General features: G+C 41.6%; 2 protein-coding genes across 2 annotated transcripts; one reads left to right on the top strand and one right to left on the bottom strand.

Annotated features, from left to right (window-relative positions):
* The first annotated feature begins 4,259 nt into the window (after positions 1–4,259).
* Positions 4,260–4,991, top strand: LOC140044083 (caspase-7-like). Its single transcript, XM_072088563.1, has one exon. The coding sequence runs from the start codon at positions 4,260–4,262 to the stop codon at positions 4,989–4,991; it is 732 nt and encodes a 243-aa protein (XP_071944664.1).
* A 6,300-nt stretch (positions 4,992–11,291) lies between these two features.
* Positions 11,292–12,497, bottom strand: LOC140044082 (baculoviral IAP repeat-containing protein 8-like). The gene has a single exon (XM_072088562.1). It carries the CDS (start codon positions 12,495–12,497, stop codon positions 11,292–11,294), a length of 1,206 nt encoding a protein of 401 aa, XP_071944663.1.
* Positions 12,498–18,543: the final 6,046 nt, after the last annotated feature.

Genomic DNA, 18,543 nt, shown 5'->3' with positions numbered 1-18,543 from the left:
GGAAAGTCAAACGTTTGTTTGTGATTTTTATTTTTATTTTTTTTTTGTTTCTTCGAGATAATAATATCTTGGTAAACGTTATGAAAAGTCGAGTCTTGACAACACTAAAATTGTTGTACTTTTATTGTACACTAGAGAATTCATATTTACGAGATTCAGAAAATTTGCAAAAACAAAAACAAAAACGATGAGAGTGAACGTTATGCAAAGTAATATATCGAGTCTTGATTTGAGAATTCTACTTGCATCGTGTCCAGATGGCACGCATTGTTGCATCGACTGTTCTCGTCTTGTAGGTGTGGTACGATTCTCTTGTGAAAGTCAATGCGACTGTGCAATAGCAAAGCTGGGTATACCCTACGATCATCAATCGTTTGGAAACAAAACACATCCGAGCATAGCATTGGTGGCAAAACGCACAGCTCCGTTTTGTTCATCGGTCGTGATCGATGATGACGTGGCGGTGTTTCTGGACGTCAAACACATAGACTGGTTCACCGTTCAACTGTTGTGCATGTCTTTCGACATGGAAGCTGTCGTCGATCTGAAAGAGAAAACGTTAACCGTTCAAAACGTTATAATAGAGGAAGATGATAAAACAGATTTGGCACATTTGAAAACAGAAAGATACACCTTAGCGATGCGCTACATTAAGAGCAAGGAGAAGAAGAAGAAGAAGAAGAAGAATAAGAAGAAGAGAAATACTAAAAAGAAGAACCGATTGTGGTATGAAACGTTTCGTTGTCGGATACGTGGTGACAGAAGTGACAGCGGTGGTCGTTGACAAAGAATATGATGTAACGCCTGACGTGATAGATCGATGGAAACTCATCGGATTGCCGGTTCGATGGAAACACGTGAAAGCACGTAAGAACGGTGTTGGAATACATTCATCGGGAGGCATCGGTACGGTTCTAGATTGGTGGCGAGACAATACACATCCAGACGCACACGAAGAAGGAACAGGTGCAGTGGCCGTTCTTATAGAGATCACGAATGAACCGTTTTTACGCAGTCCATTCTCACAGCATCTAAACTGTCTGTCACTCAGCTACAGACGCGCCGATCACACTAAATGCGTTGAAGTTTCTCTCGTGGAGACTGGTCAACGAAAAGGTACAGTGGCCGTGTTCTGTAGTGACGAGCGCAGCGCCAGACGTACAGCAGAAAAAAGATTCGGATATAAACGTCGTCGCAAAGTAAAAGAGGAAAAAGAAGGTGCAATGTCTGTGAAGAAGGAAGAAAATTTGCTGGCGGAATTGGAAGTAGTGAAAGATATGGCGAACACGTTACCACCGGAAAAACTCGATGCTCTACTCTCGCTGTTGAAAGACAAGGAAGAGAGCAACGTAAAAGACAAACAAGAAATCAAGGAAGAGGTGGATCTCTTGCGTGAACAATTCGGTGACTTTATACTCCGTTTGAGAGAAACGATGGAGGGAAGACTCGGACCTGAATACAATAAGCAAATGAAAGACTTTAAAGCGGTGACGGATCGATGGGACACGGATCCTGGTATTGACGTTGCCGCCTCGTTTAAGGCCGCCAATGATCTCATCGATGATGCCACCTCGAACATGGCAAACAAGACCGAATTGGGTGATTTGCTCAAGCGCCGTTTTCCAAAAATGGAAGATCAAGTGAACGTTACAAACGCTACATCATTGAGCGAAATACTAGACATTCACAAGCGATTGTTGACAAAAAACAACGAGAATACGATTAACGTCTGCAACGATTACTTCAAAACAGTCGAACAACGAATCAAAAATAATACAATGAACGATCATGGTAATAGAAAACGTAAACACGAAACGAATGAACCGCCAGAGAAAAAACTTAAAGCCACCGCCGCCGCCGCCGCAGCAGCAGCCACCACCACAGACGATGAATTTGAAAAACGTATAAACAGTCTCGAGAAACTTACAGAAATGTTGGGCAAACAACTGCTAGCCCCACCTCCACCACCACCACCACCACCATCACAGACAGTGGATGCATCGTTTGCGTTCAAAGACGACGGATTCAATTATTGGCAAGCTACTCATCAGAATTACATAATGCGATAGTTGACACTGAACCACGTTCGTTTTCCTTTCATCGAACGCTCCAGTTCATCGAACCAATACGGTATCTGCATCTCAGCCAGTGGCGGTGGTGATGCAAGATGATCAACATTCAACGATGATGATGATGATGATGGTGGTGCTGGTGATGTAACTTTAACTGTTGCATTTCGCTGACATTTCAAGTTCTTCAAAGAAGCGCATAGACTGTCAACACTCTTAACGTATCGATCGGTGGCCATAGACACGACTCCGTTCACATCGTTCTCTACAAAGTCATCTACTCTGTACTTTTCCGAAAAGAATCTGCATACATCCATTTGCGTACATCGATTCATCACAAACACACAGGCGCACACACACACTTTAGAAATGTCCACACTGCGTATACCCTTACTGCGATTGCCTATTTCTGACGACGACAATGATGATGATGATGATGATAATGATAATGATACTACTTTAACAGATTCACGATTTACAGAGTTGAGTGAGAGGTACGCTAAGCTGATTAACAGTTTTAGATTGACCAGCGATGAGAACGCGAGGCTATCGAACGTCAACCGACAGTTGAAAAGTCAACTGGAAAGTGTTAGCGACGAACGAGACGAACTTCAAAATCGACTTGAAACCGATGCACACGTTCGAGATTTGCAAGAGGATCCATCGCCCATCGAGCAGTTGGTCGAAATGTACGCCAGCGTTGTGAACGTGCCCATAACCGAATTGAGGAACGAACGTACAATCAACGGACTGTCAAGTTACTACGGCGTTGCTTTCTGGTTCCGCCTGTTGGTCGAAGAAACGTTCAATTTCCTCGATAATAAACTCAAAAAGCAACTGACAAATGAATACAATCTAAATTGCCACAAATTTGTCACCATTGTCGTCGAAAATGGAGTGACCGGTTCGCTGTGTCAAATGATTCGACAGTTGCAATTGTTCAACTTAAACAAAAACAAACTAACCACCGAAATCAATCACAAAATAATTGCCAAGAATCTCTCTGATGAATATCAACGGTTCACCGTTCTGATTGTTCCCATCGTTGTCAAGGAGGACGCGGCTCGTCGTACACAAACGTCACTGTAAGAAAATACGTCAAAGTAATGCACATCGTCCACGATGCATTCATGGAACTTGACAAACGGAGGTATGGACAGTGGAAACATCGTGGAAGCTTCTCTCGTGCACGCTTCCTTGATTTCAGGCGGCACTGCTTTTCCGTTCCATAGTACGCATTCTCTTGTCTTCCAAAGAACGATTCCTTCTACGCCCACGCGCTGTCGGTGATTATCGCCCGTGAACACTAGGTTTTGTTGCGGATCGTACAGACCGACATTGTATTCATCGTTTGAAACGTCCACGCACGGACGCCATCTCTGGAACGTTTCGCAAAATCCACTGTATTCGGCTGCATCCAACAGTATTCCAACGCTTAACAAAAGACGAACGTCCCGGCGCACAAGCATCAACGATGGAATCAAGCGTATCAATCGCAACAGTCTGTGCTCTCTATTACTACTCGGAGAAACTGTCGAATCGATTGCCAGCTTGTTGTCCAGAAACTTGTTGTACTGGAAGAAATCGTCTCGTTCTTTTTCGTTACAACACAGCGCAGTCATTTTCCATAACGGAAACATACAAGTCTGTGTTTTCACCATGTCCGAACGTGAAGCGAGTAGTTGATCTTCGTCGACAACAAGACGAGTGCGATGGCGTCGTTCCGCTTCTATCACTGTCAAAACAATGGAAACTCCGTCATCGTACAACCGTTGGTTTTCACAGAAATTGTACACACGTGCGCCAAAGTTATGCCTACCGTCTCGAAGCTCTAACGCGATGGCAATTCGTCGAATCTCTTTAGGCGAGCACGTTCGAAACCAAAGTTCGAATTCATACGTATCCTGTTGGCTTTGATGAAATGATGCAGTGCTAGTGATCGTTCTCGACGTACCGCTGAAATCGGAAGCTATCAAATGCGCCTTTGTTGGAACGTGTGGCGATTTCAAACTGAGCGCAAACATAATTCCATAATTCACATAAAAAGGCACACTAATAATGATTGACGTTCAGATTGCACTCTGACGACTTGTGGTTAAATTACTAAATAAAATGAACAGATCAGACAAGAAAAAATTGCGTCAAAATCGTCTCTATTTTATTCGTAACATAAACAGCATTAGAGAAGTAATGGAGAAATTGGTACAGAAAGGCGTGTATTCGACCAAGAAGATGGATGCAATTTTATCTAACACGAACGCTCGTGAACGATTGTTGATCGACATCGAAACACGAGGTAGTTTTGCGTACAATGCATTTATCGATTCTATCCATGATGGCGGATTGAACGAGTACAAGATGACTTCAAATCCGCGCGGTTTCACAGTAATCATCAACAATTATGATGATGATGATGATGATGATGATGATTGTGCAGCGCTTGAAAATGTCTTCAATTATCTCGGCTTCCAACTGTCTGTTAATCACAATCTGACGTCCATAGAAACGAAGACGTTGCTCACACGTCTAAGTGAATACGATCACTCTAGACTAGATTGCATTGCCGTGTGCATTCTCACTCACGGTACTGTCAATGTCACTGAAATCGTCGACTGTTTCGAAAAATGTGAAACGTTGAACGGAAAACCTAAACTCTTTTTCATACAAGCTTGTCAAGTAGACGAAACAATTGTCGTGCAGCCTCAATCGTTGCCGAGAGGCTGTGACGTATCCATTACGTATTCGACCCTGGACCGTCAGTATAAGTTTATTCAGTCACTCTGTAAAGTGTTTCATTCGTATTCAACAAAACACGATTTAATGTCCATGTTGACTCTTGCCAACGGAACAATTAAAAGCAATCAGGTGGCCGCAACCCAGCACGGTCTTTGTAAGAAACTCTTTCTACGTCCCGTGCACTAAAACATGCATGCCTACTTTACACGAGTGAAATACTGCCAGAAAAAACTGACAATTCGTTGTACAGACCCGATCGGACGACGTTTGTCGCTGCAGACAAGCAATGTTGAATTCGTCGAATACGTTGAAGATGACGTGTGCGGTGACTGTGTAATGAGCAGAGGTGACAAATACGTAGCATCGAATCGAAAATACAGAAAAGTTGTATCAAACAACAGAAAGAGAATGATAAACGCTTTCGGCAATCTTCCATCTGTCGACGACGATCTGGACGCTCAGTGTGCAGTCGGTGTACACGGATGTGCATGGCATCGATACTCGTTGAATGAGCATGGATTCGTTTCGAACGTACACTATGATGAGCAAGTGCACTTTGAATGCGAAAAAATACATCCTGTAAAACTGTCCGTTCTCTACTTGATCATTAGATTGAACGTATACGGACGAATCATTGCGGCACTGTCTTACGACGGTACGAGTGTTGTACAAGCAGCAACAACAGACGACAATGAACGAAGCATACTGCTTGGAATCATAAAATCTTTCGATTCAGTTGACGTGCTCGTCTATCACGGAGAATGGGTGAGAGCGAGCATACGAGCACGATGTAAGACATTGAACGTGCCGATCGATAGCATGCCCATTTGTCTAGACACCACGAACGATGCGCGCACGTTATGTTGTGATCCAAACTCCCTGTACGAGTACGTTGGTAGACGATCCTGTTTCGAGTTGATGGCCAGCGTATCGGACGGGGCCATGCAAGACGACGCGTCTCTTTTGCCAGAATATTGCAAACAGGTAGAATCGAAAAAATTGATTGATACACTGATGAACGTGTCTAGACTCGTCGGAGTGTTCCCGAACGCATCGAGAACGCAGGTGCTCTCATCCCTGCTTTGCCGCGAGGCTATACGTCGACAAACTGTTTTCCCAAACACTCGTCGTAGAAAATCGACGCGAGACGTTAAAGGTGGTCTTGTACTGGAAACTGTACCCGATATTCACGAACACGTAGAAGTGTACGATTTCAAATCCTACTATCCACGCTTTATAGTAGACAAGAATGTAGACTATTCAACAATGTGTGAGGACGGTTCTTTTGTCGATCGGAACGTACGCGAAGGTCTTTTGCCGTCTATCATGAAGAGACTGGTGTTGGGGCGAGATGCTCATCCGCAGCACGCGACTGCCTACAAACGAGCCGCCAACGAATGCATAGGGTGTCTAGTAATTACCGGCAGTGTTCAACTGTACAACTACGTGACCTCGAAATGCAGACAGCAACTTTGTCGTCTAAAGAAATGCGCCGAAGATAACGGAGCTCGCGTTCTGTACGGAGACACGGATTCATTGTTTGTGAAACTAGCTGATGATTGTTGCAGCAGCAGAAAACGTTTGGAAGAAAGATTTGCGCAGGTTATAGGCGGCGGCGGCGGCGGCGGCGGTGATAGCTGGCAGAAATTTGTACACAGAGAGACACTCTGTCGATTGTTATTGACCAACAAGAAGAAAAGGTACGCGTGTTTGCACGCCGACGGGAACATCAGCACCACTGGCATGTTCACCTTAAAATGTGACGTTGAACCATTACTTACAGAACTGGATAAAAACTTTGTTGAAACTGCTCTGAAGGAACGCGATTGCAACGCGGCCATAGATACGTGCATCGACATCATGCAAACACTTGTCTTTAAACTGAAAGACTCGCAGCAAGTAGACGAGCTAATGATGCGTAGAGTGTCCAAGAAAGAGACTAGCTCTGCCGCGTACAAGCAAATGTGCATCGCCTTTGGACTGTATCGACAAGTGCCCTACTACATCCGACATAACGGAGTGGCGTATCATCCGTTGGCTGCTGCCTGTTGCAATTCGACAGTGGACGCAACCGATTTACTAAGAGGTCTAAGAAAACGTTGTCGCATTGATACAGATTCCGTGCTGGGCGTTCTCGTTTCTTCTTCTTACAACAACAATATCATAAGTATACAAGAACGAATGGATAAGATGTACGCTATGATTGCAAACGTTCCATTGCATCTCTCTCGCGCGAAAACATATGAGCAGCAGCAGCAGACAACAAATGTGGACTGTTGCGCTAAAGTTGTATGCACAACGAGCCAAGAAGAACGTCAGGTTAGAAAGAACGAGCACGTTTTTAGCAGCGTGCAAGAAGAAGATAAAAGAATACTGTTTATTGTACGCTGTCACGATGCCCTTTGTAAACGGGCACATGCTTTCTGCGCTTGAAAAAAAAATAAATAAAATTCAATAATAAATAAACAACTTGTTTGTTTTTTTTTCTTTGTGGTTTTTTATTCTCACAATACATTGCAATTACACGAGTAACTTGCGTCCATGTCTTCTACACCGAGTGTAACATTGTCCAACAGTCTACGTCGGCCAATAAACGATGGTGGGTTCACGACTTCATCGCCGGTACGCAGACAACGTCTAAGTCTGTCTCGTTTGATTTTGTTCTCGTCAATACACAAATCATCACTATCATCACATTCGTTGTGCCGGCCCAAAAATAGAGAAAACACACTCTCGGTGCTTGCTCTGTCCGGTTCGTGTAACACGGTTGATTCGGTTACGCACGGAGGCAACGTGATTCCAATGGCACCTAATCGTTTCCATACACTCGGTTGAAATATGTCGGCACTTGACGTGAACGCCGTACTGCGATCATTCACTTCTGTGAGTAATCGTAACGGACATACAAACTGCGAGAATACTGTATCGATGTACTGACGATACTGATACCAATTTCGTAACGGATTGCGCCTATTCAACGACACGTCTGAAATGAACGCTCGAACGTCAGTGTCGGCCAATTCGAAATCTAATACAGTCCGGTTACCGTCATCCTCCTCCTCCTCCTCCTCCTCATTCTCTTGACCAAGAAAAACCAAGTCTCGAGATCGATTGGCAAGATCTACAAACATGTCGTTCATCGTTTGCAACGAGAAAACGGCTGTAAGAAAGTCAGCGTTTAACCATCGAATCGGTTCGTTGACTCGAGCTTTAAGAAATTTCGGCCGATTACCCGTTTGTATATCACCTCCTACGTACAATTGATCGAGACACGTCTCCAGAATGCGCGCACAATCAGACGCTTGCGAGCCCTGATTGTACGATAAACACAAGTGTCGGAATATTCTCATGAGAAGCTCAAAGTAAGGATTGTCCGAACCGTAACGTTTACCATCAAAGTACCATTGAAACGTTGCAACAGTGTCTATAGTGTACGATCCAACGAACATTCGCCAATCGTGCATCGAGTCTAGCGTACGAAATAGATCCATAAATTGTGTAAAATCGTCTAATCTAGCCATCCATAAACGTTCAGTTTTTTTGTCATCATCGTCTACAGTCAAAAGTTTCGACCAAGAAACGTGCACGGCAGGTGATGGAAGTCCGAGTCTCAACACACACACTGTCTTTAACAATTCCATAATACACACAACAACAAACAAACAAAAAAACACTGTATTACATAAACATTTATTATTTATTTCTTATACACATTTTCGTAAATGTTGAAAGTAAATGTTTTTCGTGTTTGTATTCTGCTAAAATCTCTTCTACTCTACAAACTAATTGTTTGTTTACGTCAGTTTTTTGGTGAAGTTGTTCCAATACACGATACAGGTCATGCACTGGCATCTGAATACATGCTTCCAAGTTCATTTTTTTTCCTAATTTTTTTTTTCTACTTCATCATAAATATCATCATATGATTTTTTTGTTTTTATTTTGTTTTTGCATTCTTCTCTTGTAGAGTAGCGATGATCCGAGTTGTATAATGAATACGTCGTTCATGACACATTTTCCACCACCACCACCACCACCACCACCACCACCAACAACAACAACAACGGCTTGAGTCATTTCAATTGATAGCGTTTTCGTTTGCTGCCAGATCGTTTACGGCACATGTAATGGAATGCTACATTGATTTACAACAGTTTCTGATCAGTCAACGGTTTACCGTACTGCAGTTCATGTTCCATAGACAGTCGACAGTCAACTGAATCGAAATCGTTGATGTGTCTTAGAATTGTATCGAGAAATATGCGGCCGGTACGTTTGAGTGAATCGACCGTTTGAAATTGCGTGTTGCAACGGAGTGACGGTGAAAACAGTTGAAACTTTCGATTGCGTCCGTCTCCTCCGTCCTTGCGATCGTTTGAGATTGTAAACTTGATGGATGGGAAACGATCGTTACTGTCCACCGACTGAGATTCGTTCAACTTGAGGCGTTCCACAACAACCGATGGATTGTCTCGAATTCCATAAATTCTTCCCGCGTGATTCAGGTTATTTGTAGACGTGTGCATCGGAACGCTCTTGAACTTTCCCCATAACAGTGTCTGATGAAATTGATAATTCAATGACGTTTTTGTTCGTACGTTGAAATTTCCTCTCGTCGTAATGTTTGTCGAGCCGGTGGATACAAACGACAAGGCGGTGGATCCTCGACATAACGGCGATTGAAATTCTACCATGTCGTCTTGTAATTTGGTTCCTCGCATGTGTATGGAATGTGTCTTTTCACGTTTGTCGTACGCGTATCGATGAGCAATGTTCTGCGACGACACCACGTTCACTAGGAAGAAATTGATGGCAGCTGTTTTACACGTAGATTCGACTTGGACGTGCACCATGAGTTTTCTCGTATAGGCGTGTGTATCGATTTTATTTTGTTTCCTAACATCTCTTTGAAAACCCTATCGGTGACCGTTTGCTGCTTCACTCCAAGAGGAAGAATGATTGACGAATCCTTTTCAATCTCGACAACTAAATGACCGTCTGTCGTTTGTCGATGCGTTGGAAACAATGACACCAAGAATCGACGTTCTCTGTCGTTGTAAACTCTAAACTCTACCGACGACGACGATGACGACGACGACGATGACGAAGGTTTTCGATACAGATTCAATGCTGATCGAACAAACACGACCGCTAACGTGCCGTCTGCGTTGTCAATCAACAGGTTCATATGATCAACTGTTATGTTTGCGCCACTTTCTTGAAACACCACATCTCCAACTAGCGTTTGAAAGTCTCTGTAAAACAAATGAACGACATTCTGCGCAACCATCTTCACCGATAACATGTCCATAGATTCGATGTTGGTGCGCTGTGATTGAACGTCGTTCTTCAACACTAGAAACGACTTTCTGTTCTCCGGTATTGGATTTAAATTTTCAACAAGCCGATCGATAAAACGTTCACCGAGAACACTTCGATATCGATCCAGTATAGGCAGTTCATCGGACGGCTGGCATTCCAGAGCCTTACATATGTTCATGTCAGAGTTTACGTACGTGTACCAGTAAGCCGTTTCGAATTTTGTCATACCACCTCTTATCTTCACAAATTGTCTGCAGAGGCCGACAAGAGTGTGTAATATCTTCGACTTTTGCCCAGTGTCTCCAAGTCTTTTCATGTCTGTGTATTGCACCTCATCAAATTGTTGGCATTCGTTGTACATTGTGGCCGTCACCACGGTCATTGCGGCAGAAAACACGTCCGATTCACTATTCAGCAGTTTCACCACTCTGTCTGTCATCACGTGACTGATATCTCGATACCCTATGGACACTAGTCTTTCTACGCTGCGCACTCCTCCGAATCCAGTGTCAACGTCCATTGTGTAGATCGGCATGTCCGATGGTATGTACGCGGAGGCTATCGATTCTCCGTGAACGCATCCAACACCTCCAAATAAGCCGACCTTTTTGCTCGATTCAAATTCGATCATTTTTCGACGATGTACTTCGGCCGAACCAAAATCAATAAACTTGAATCGGCCCTGCCGTCTGTTGTACGTCACATTCCTGATGGTTATGTCGTTATGTGCGACTCCTATCTTGTCCAGAAAAGCAAGCCCCTCGCCAACATGTCGATAAAGTGTAAGCACGCACGGCAACATTTGCATTGTCATCCGTATTGTAAACAAGTCAAAACCTTCGTTTGTCATGCGCAGACATTGAGTCACTCCTGAATCGACGACTGCCTGACATATCTGCGGCGTGTACCGTTTCAATCTGTCAAAGTAGTTTGCGTAAGCTAAAATGAAAGTTTCCTTGTTGAATGTTAAACGTACTCGTGCATCGCTGCTATTCTGATTGCCACAATGTAATTTTTCAACTAAACCAGACTCTATCGAATGGACAACGCCAAAAGAACCTCGGCTGTTCACAGTCACCAACGGATCGATTGTATTATCCAATTTGCCAAACGATAAAATCTTTTTTTGACCGTGCATTGCCGTCGTGTGCGTCAATCGAATGATTAAGAGAGAATGGCTTTCTGACGTTTATCTATTTTACCTCGACAAATCGGACACAACAGCAAACTGTTTGAACACGACCAGCAGGCGACCAAATGCGAACATGGAATGAAAAGAACACAAACGTCAGCGTCCATGCATATCTTACATGTTTTTTTTTCGCGTAAATCGCGCACAACAGATTGCAAATCTTCTTCTTCCTCCACTTCTTCCTCTTCTACCACTGTTGGTTTATCGTTCACTGGAATCGTGACAGCGTTCAGAAGCTCAAGGCTAGACGTAAAGTTTCCACCGGTTCTCTTCACGTGATCGTTTACAGTAGTCGATACATGTTGCATGTCAAAACCCATTTCTAAAACTTTCACAACGATTTCAGAGCGCATTGCAATATCAAACGGACTTTTTGACGAAATAAGAGCCGTCTCGATGAAAGGAAAACCTTTTTCGATTCTCAACCAATTGCAGAACGGAAACCACTTTGCATGCTCGATCCAAGGATTATCGTCTAATTGCCAGTCTTTCAGTCCACCGCCGCAATGGAAACACATTGCCTGGCTCCGATTGATTGCAAAGAATCCGGCCTCGGCTATTCCGTTCGGCGTATGATCGGTAGCCCATACTGTAGTAAACGTCATTTTTCGAACATTCAAAAGAGCGTATTGTGGATGCATTGCCCGTTGCCTATTGGTGGTGGTGGTGGTGGGGGTCGCCACGGTGGCCGCGGTGGATAACATGAACTTACACAACGGAAAATGTTTTCTATGCTCTTCGTCGACATTCACTCCTCTTTTCCATCGCTCAAGTAAACCGTTGCAAGAGAAGCATTCGACTACGTCACAGCATGACCTGTAATAAAATCCAGACTTTGCTAAAGTGCACGCCGATACGATGTGTCCAAATGGCCAGTTTTTAAAAGTCGACAATCTGACCATATGCGAGTTTGAGTCGACCAAATGTGTTTTACTGCCGATTAAAGGACTGCTGTTACCACATGACATCAGTTTGCACAACGGGAAGTGTTTCTTGTGCTCTGTATCGGCATCTGCTCCGGCGTTCCATCTCGAAAGTTTACCGTGACAACGGTAACATTCTACCCGGTCGTCTTGCCCCGTATAAAAGAAGCCCGACATTGCTAACGATGTAGGCGATATCACGTGTCCCGCAATCCAAAACTCATACGTGGCCAATCGTCTTTCATAACATTCCATCGCGCCTGTATGCACTATTTTATTCATTTCTGTCTGTGTGCGCGAGCGGGTGTGTGTGTGTGTGTGTGTGTGGCCCGAAGAGTATATATTATAGCAATTTGTAAATTCAGATTCACCACACACGATGGAGGATTCGATCGCAAAAGAAATGAACACTGTTGTGGAAAATCTGAAATCGATATATTTTAAACAATTCTCTGATATTTTGAATACGATGATTAGAAACGGATGCAACGGATGTATTCACGAGCATCCTTCTCAGATCGAACATGATCTATGTTTGATGGCTCCGGATAGAGAGAATATAGAACGTTTCTTTGACAACATTGTTATCGATAAAGAGGTACTGTTCATAGAATGGTGTCATCAAAATGCTGATTTTCTGGAAAGTTGCTCTAATGTCAACGCCTGGTTCGAAGTTCTATTGTCGGAAATAAAAGATAGCAACAATTTAATCGATCAAATATACCGTTATAGATTAATTTAATTTCTCTTGCGCCGGTATTTTCTTCGGTAGATTTGATATGAATTTTTACTCGACATACAACTTGTAATATAGAAACAACTGAATGTATTCTCCTTCATTCATAAGCAAGTCAAACACGAGTGTAGGTGCAGAATGATTTCATCCAATGATCTGGTGAAAACGACCGCAGAGAAGGTTATGCCTAAGTCAGATGATTTGTTACAGGACGAAAACGCTTCGTTGAAGAAAAGTGTAAAATGTATACACCTTCTAGAACAGTTGTTGAAAGACCGTGATAAATCGTTGAACCACTTAGAGAAGACGGTAAAAAACTATAAATTATGTATTGAACATCTACAATGGCGCTTACACAAACACAACTTGGACTCATCAGTTGATTTGAAAGAACATGAAATATTCGAGCCTGGTCACGATAAACCGATTTTAATAAGCTTGTTGAATGACGCTATACGATATAAAAGATTTCTTGACGAGAAGTTTAGCTCCGAAGAGGTAAGACGAAACTAAGTGTGAGAATATTTGTCATGAATTCGTTAAAATTATCATAGTGGTGTGAGTGTGTGATTTATTATTATTTTTTTTTAATGTTCAGGTTGCCGAAGCAAAAGAAACCATTTCTGTTCTTGAGAAAGAAGTTAGTAAGCTGTGTGTACAGTTGAAACGGAAAGAGAACGAACTCATTGTTGTTTTAACTAAAATGAGATCCTCAGACGACGAGAAAGATGTAGTAATTAGTAAGTTAAAATGTCAGCTACGAGATTATTTTTCACAGCGTAACAATGATGACGCTGTTCGTGACACGTTGAGCTCCGAAATAAGAACATTAAAATCAAATACTGAACAGTTTGTTGAAGAGAAAAAGAAGATAACAAATGAACTAAAAGCATATGCGCAAAGAGAGAAGGTATGGGTACAGGAAAGAAATATGTGTTTTGCTCACGCTAGAATTTTACATTCAGAATCAAAGTTCGAAGATGAATGTAAAACGTTGCAAGAACAGGTTCGAAATTTAAGTCGTGAAAATACAGATTTATGTAGGCAATTAAAAGAGATAATTGTTATGAACACTCGCTGGCAAAAGTACTCTGAACAAAGAGAAGCACACGTTGTGCAGTTGAAACAACAATTGAAAGTATCTGAAAACAAAGTTTTCAAGAATCATTGCCTTATTTCTGAACTTGAGCGGATGGAAAAAGAGAAACGAAAAAAAGAAATCGATACTGCTGTTCTTAGTTTGGCAACAGATTTGGGAAAGACATGCGAATTGAATTGACTAAACACAATAACAGACTTGATGAAATAATTGGTCAATATCAAGAGACGTATGCGTCACTTCAACAATCTTACTTACCTTCTTCTAATACTCCCGATGTTCTTGAATTAGTTTGTGATGATGATGATTATGCAGCTGTAGAAGACGGTAATTTGGATGAATTATTACAATGTCCTCGTTTTCTGAAAGAGTTTAATATCATAGAACATGTTCAGTTAGTTGATCATTTAGATACATGTGATGTTGATGAATACAATAATTCTATCTTATAAAATCTGTGCTGTTTTTTGTTTTTATTTTTGTTTTTTTTGTTTCTTGCTAACAATCATTAATCAATAATAAAAGAAATTAACATAATCTATAGTACGATCTATTCGATAACAATAAAGTGCATTTGGTAATCTAGACGGGTATGTATGCTTTTAATATAAATGATGGCGTGTTTTTCTCTAACACGATGTTCTCAATAAAGAAATAATAAATTGATAATAAAGTGTGTATTTTGTAAACTAAACAGTATACAGAATTAAAAGTGTATTCGAAGTTATACTAAACGTAGAAGACGGCGTGTTTGTTCTCGATAAAGGGATACTGAATTAAACGGCGTATAGTACTAATATTGTAGTCCTGATAACGAAGAAAATAAGTATTGCGCCCTCTATTGACAGATAATATGACTATTATTATTATATCGTGACAGACAATATACTGTTTTTTTTTAAACGGGTATAATATTCTTTTATTATAGAAGACGGCGTGATGTTCTGTAACGCGATGTTGTCGATAAAGGGATAATGAATTGATAAAGGGATAATGAATTGATAATATTGAGTGAGAAGTATAAGGAAAGATCTAGAAGATTATAAACATATTTTGTATAACAGGATGTATGTTCTCTCTTGTGTGTGTGTAAACTGAATGCTTAAACATTGATGCACACTGTCATTGAGGTCGAAGTAATCAAAGGCTGTTTTCTAATTGTTGATAATCTATTGAATTCGAAAGTAATCTATTGAATTCGGAAGTGATTTGTTGAAATCGGGTCATATCTTAATTGCCTTGAAAGAAATATAAAGCAAGTTACATATTTTTGGAAAGCTTAGAGAGTATAAACGTGTACTGCCCTTGGTGAAGAAAGTCTTGAAGATGAGTTTTTCATAAATTTTTAATGTCCCAATGTATTATGTACATCGAACGAATACCCATTGAAAAGTTAAACAATCAAATGCTTTGACTTCTTACCGAAGTAAAAAAAAAGATTTTAATTGATTTACTCATCATTATACAACATGCGACGAATGCACGACATGTTATGCCTCTTCAGTTCTCTCTTTGTTGTAAACTGAATGTTTAAATATTGACGCGCGCTGTCATTGGCGTCGATGTAAAGCTTTTATTTTTCTAAAACATTATCGACTGAACGCTATGCGTACTATCACATGTTGAATGCTTTAACAATAAATGGGCACTGTCCTTGAGAGGGAGGTCTTGAATATGAGTTTTTCATAACACAAAGTTTATTCGAGTTTATAGTAACGGACTTTCTATTTAGAAACAAATGAGAGAAGATTTGTTAATTGCGTAATACTTTTATTGATTTTTACTTTACCTATATAAAATACAATGTAAACAAAACTAATGCCCATGATTCAGTGACAACAAAGTATTGCACCCTATATCTATAATTTATAAAATCGAATTCAATCAATTCACGTTTTATTTCAGAACAAAGTCCATATCATAACACACAACAATATTCAATAAATTAATGTAAGTAAGTAAAAAAAAATATATAAAACAAGTCGCACAAAAATGCCGTCGGAAAACCGTCGGTTTTAAATTAGGAGTGAAAAAAATATTTTAATGGCTATACTGTTACGTAAAAAGTATACATGAAATTATGTATACAGAAGTTCAATCCATTTTCTGTGCAATTACTACTACTACTACTACTACTACTACTAATTTATTTTAAAAAAAAACCAAAAATCATCTACATGGTCGTTTAGCAGATGAAACCTCTTCTTCATCATCGGCCACCACCACCGTATTATATTCGGATCTGGATTTTTCGACGCTTACTATGAGCGGTACGTCGTCGTTGACTTTCACATACATTCGGCGTATTCCATCATGTAATTTTAATTTAGCGTTGGTGCCGAATGAATTCGACAAATGTTTAATGTCCTCGTCGCTGAACACGCAGAATTCTACTGTAGTTGCAATATATTGACTCAGTCTGAGAGCCGACATGAGAAACGACATGATCAGTTTCCGATCGTTTGACATGATGTGCATATGTTCCACCACCACAACGTTTCGATTCGGGCTTTCGTTGCCAAATTTGATGTCTCCAATCGAAATGTCATGTTCGTGTACTAGATACACCAATCTATCTTCAACGCGTTTCAACGAAAACTGTTTACCGCCAAACAATACAGTTGAGTCGTGTAGTTTCGAAGCCGCCTTTTCTAGTTTCGATACACATCGACGTTCCGGTACAGGGTTCAAACATTCTTTTAAAGCGTCCGTAAACTCGACTCCCAAGAACGGACTGAATCTATCGATGTATGAATTGTATTTCTTGCTGCTGGAACAATGCGACAGTGAAAATGCGTCGGTCAGTGATCTATCCGGATTCACGTGCGTGTACCAAAACTGGAGATCACGTTCGTTCATCGGACCACGTAGTTCTACCGAATGTCTACACACCTTAATCAAATTGTTGTACGCAAATTTGTCCTTTTTTAAATCACAATAGTCGCTTTGCGTCTCAAACTTATTCCGATTGTTGTCATCATAAAACATTAAAGCCACACTCATCGAGGCGCTGTAAACGTCCGAATTTCGACGCAACATCTTCACTCGTCTGTCTGACATCACATGACTTATGTCCCTGAAAGGTATCCTTGTCAGTTTCTCCTCACTCCTGACGCACGAATAGTTTGGTTCGGTGTCGGAAAAGCGTAGTCGACTTCCCGGTGGCAAGTACTTTGACGCCATGGAACCGGTTCGAACGATACCCAAACACCGATGGCCATGTCTCTCTTTCACAGAAACGCCAAACGTGCTTGCACCGTGCTTTGTAAACTCGGCAGAACCAAAGTCTATTATACAAAATCGATTATCTAATCGACTATACGCCACGTTCTCGATTGTTATGTCGTTGTGAACCACACCTGCGTTTTCGAGAAACGTCAACGCTTTGCAAACATGTAACGAAAGCGTTTTCACGCAAGGCAGAAGCTTGTAACAATAGCGTAGCCTGTACAGATTACATCCTTCGTTTCTCATTGTGATTGATATTGCGATGTTACGCCGATAAGAAACTTCGAGCAGACGAGGCGTACACATTCGAGCCGCGTCCGTTTGTTTTAAGTGTGCAAGAACCAAAACTTCCTTGTTTCCCGACAAGTTCACGTCTTCATGCTCGAGCGTAGACGTGTGGCTGGCCGTGAAATCATACAATGTCTTTATCACAACGTGCACGTTTTCTTTAGCTGTCTTCACTTTGCCATGTTTCCCACTTTCTTGAATTCGAATAGCGCCGTACTTGCCGTTTACAGCCGGTAAACTTTCATACTTTCTCGTTGTTATTTGCGTCTTGTACAGGGGTAGAAATTCAGCCATAGCAGCAGCACAATGTCGGCGATTTACAGATGGCAAGACACAAATTCAAAGAAATTGTACGCGGCACTGATCGTTGAACGTAAATGGATAATACTGGAACGTTTCTCCCCTAGTGATGAATGGAGTCCACCGTTGCCTACACTCGACGTTACACCGGACACATTGGAAATCGAAATGATAACAAAGCCAAGCTGGAACGGTGTTGTGTTCGGAGACTATAATCCGCATCCGTTGCGTGAGCGAGGAGTCGCAATGAGACCGACGCTAAATTTAGCTTCGAATCTGTCGATGGCGCAGATATCCGAATGGCCAACGCATGTCGGTAAGTTCACCGATACCGATATGACGTACGAGAAGAGAACCGATGTTCTTGTGATTAACGGCTGTAGGGTAAACAGATCATATCCGACAATTTCGAGAATCATCAATCATCATCTTCACCACCACCGTCCCAATGTGAAAACTAAAAACAAACGTCGACTCATCACGCATATTACACCACCACCACCATCACCACCACCACCACCACCACCATCATCATCAGAAGAAGAAGACTTTATGCACACGCCTCGAATGTTGAAGCTGTTCACGTCGATGACAAGCGATCCGAACGTAGCTCTATTGGCACTCTCATTTGAGCTGTTCACCGCGTCTAC

This window comes from Antedon mediterranea, chromosome 3 (genome assembly GCF_964355755.1).
Source record: "Antedon mediterranea chromosome 3, ecAntMedi1.1, whole genome shotgun sequence".
NCBI lineage: Eukaryota > Metazoa > Echinodermata > Crinoidea > Comatulida > Antedonidae > Antedon > Antedon mediterranea.
This window is presented reverse-complemented; position numbering and strand designations above follow the sequence as displayed.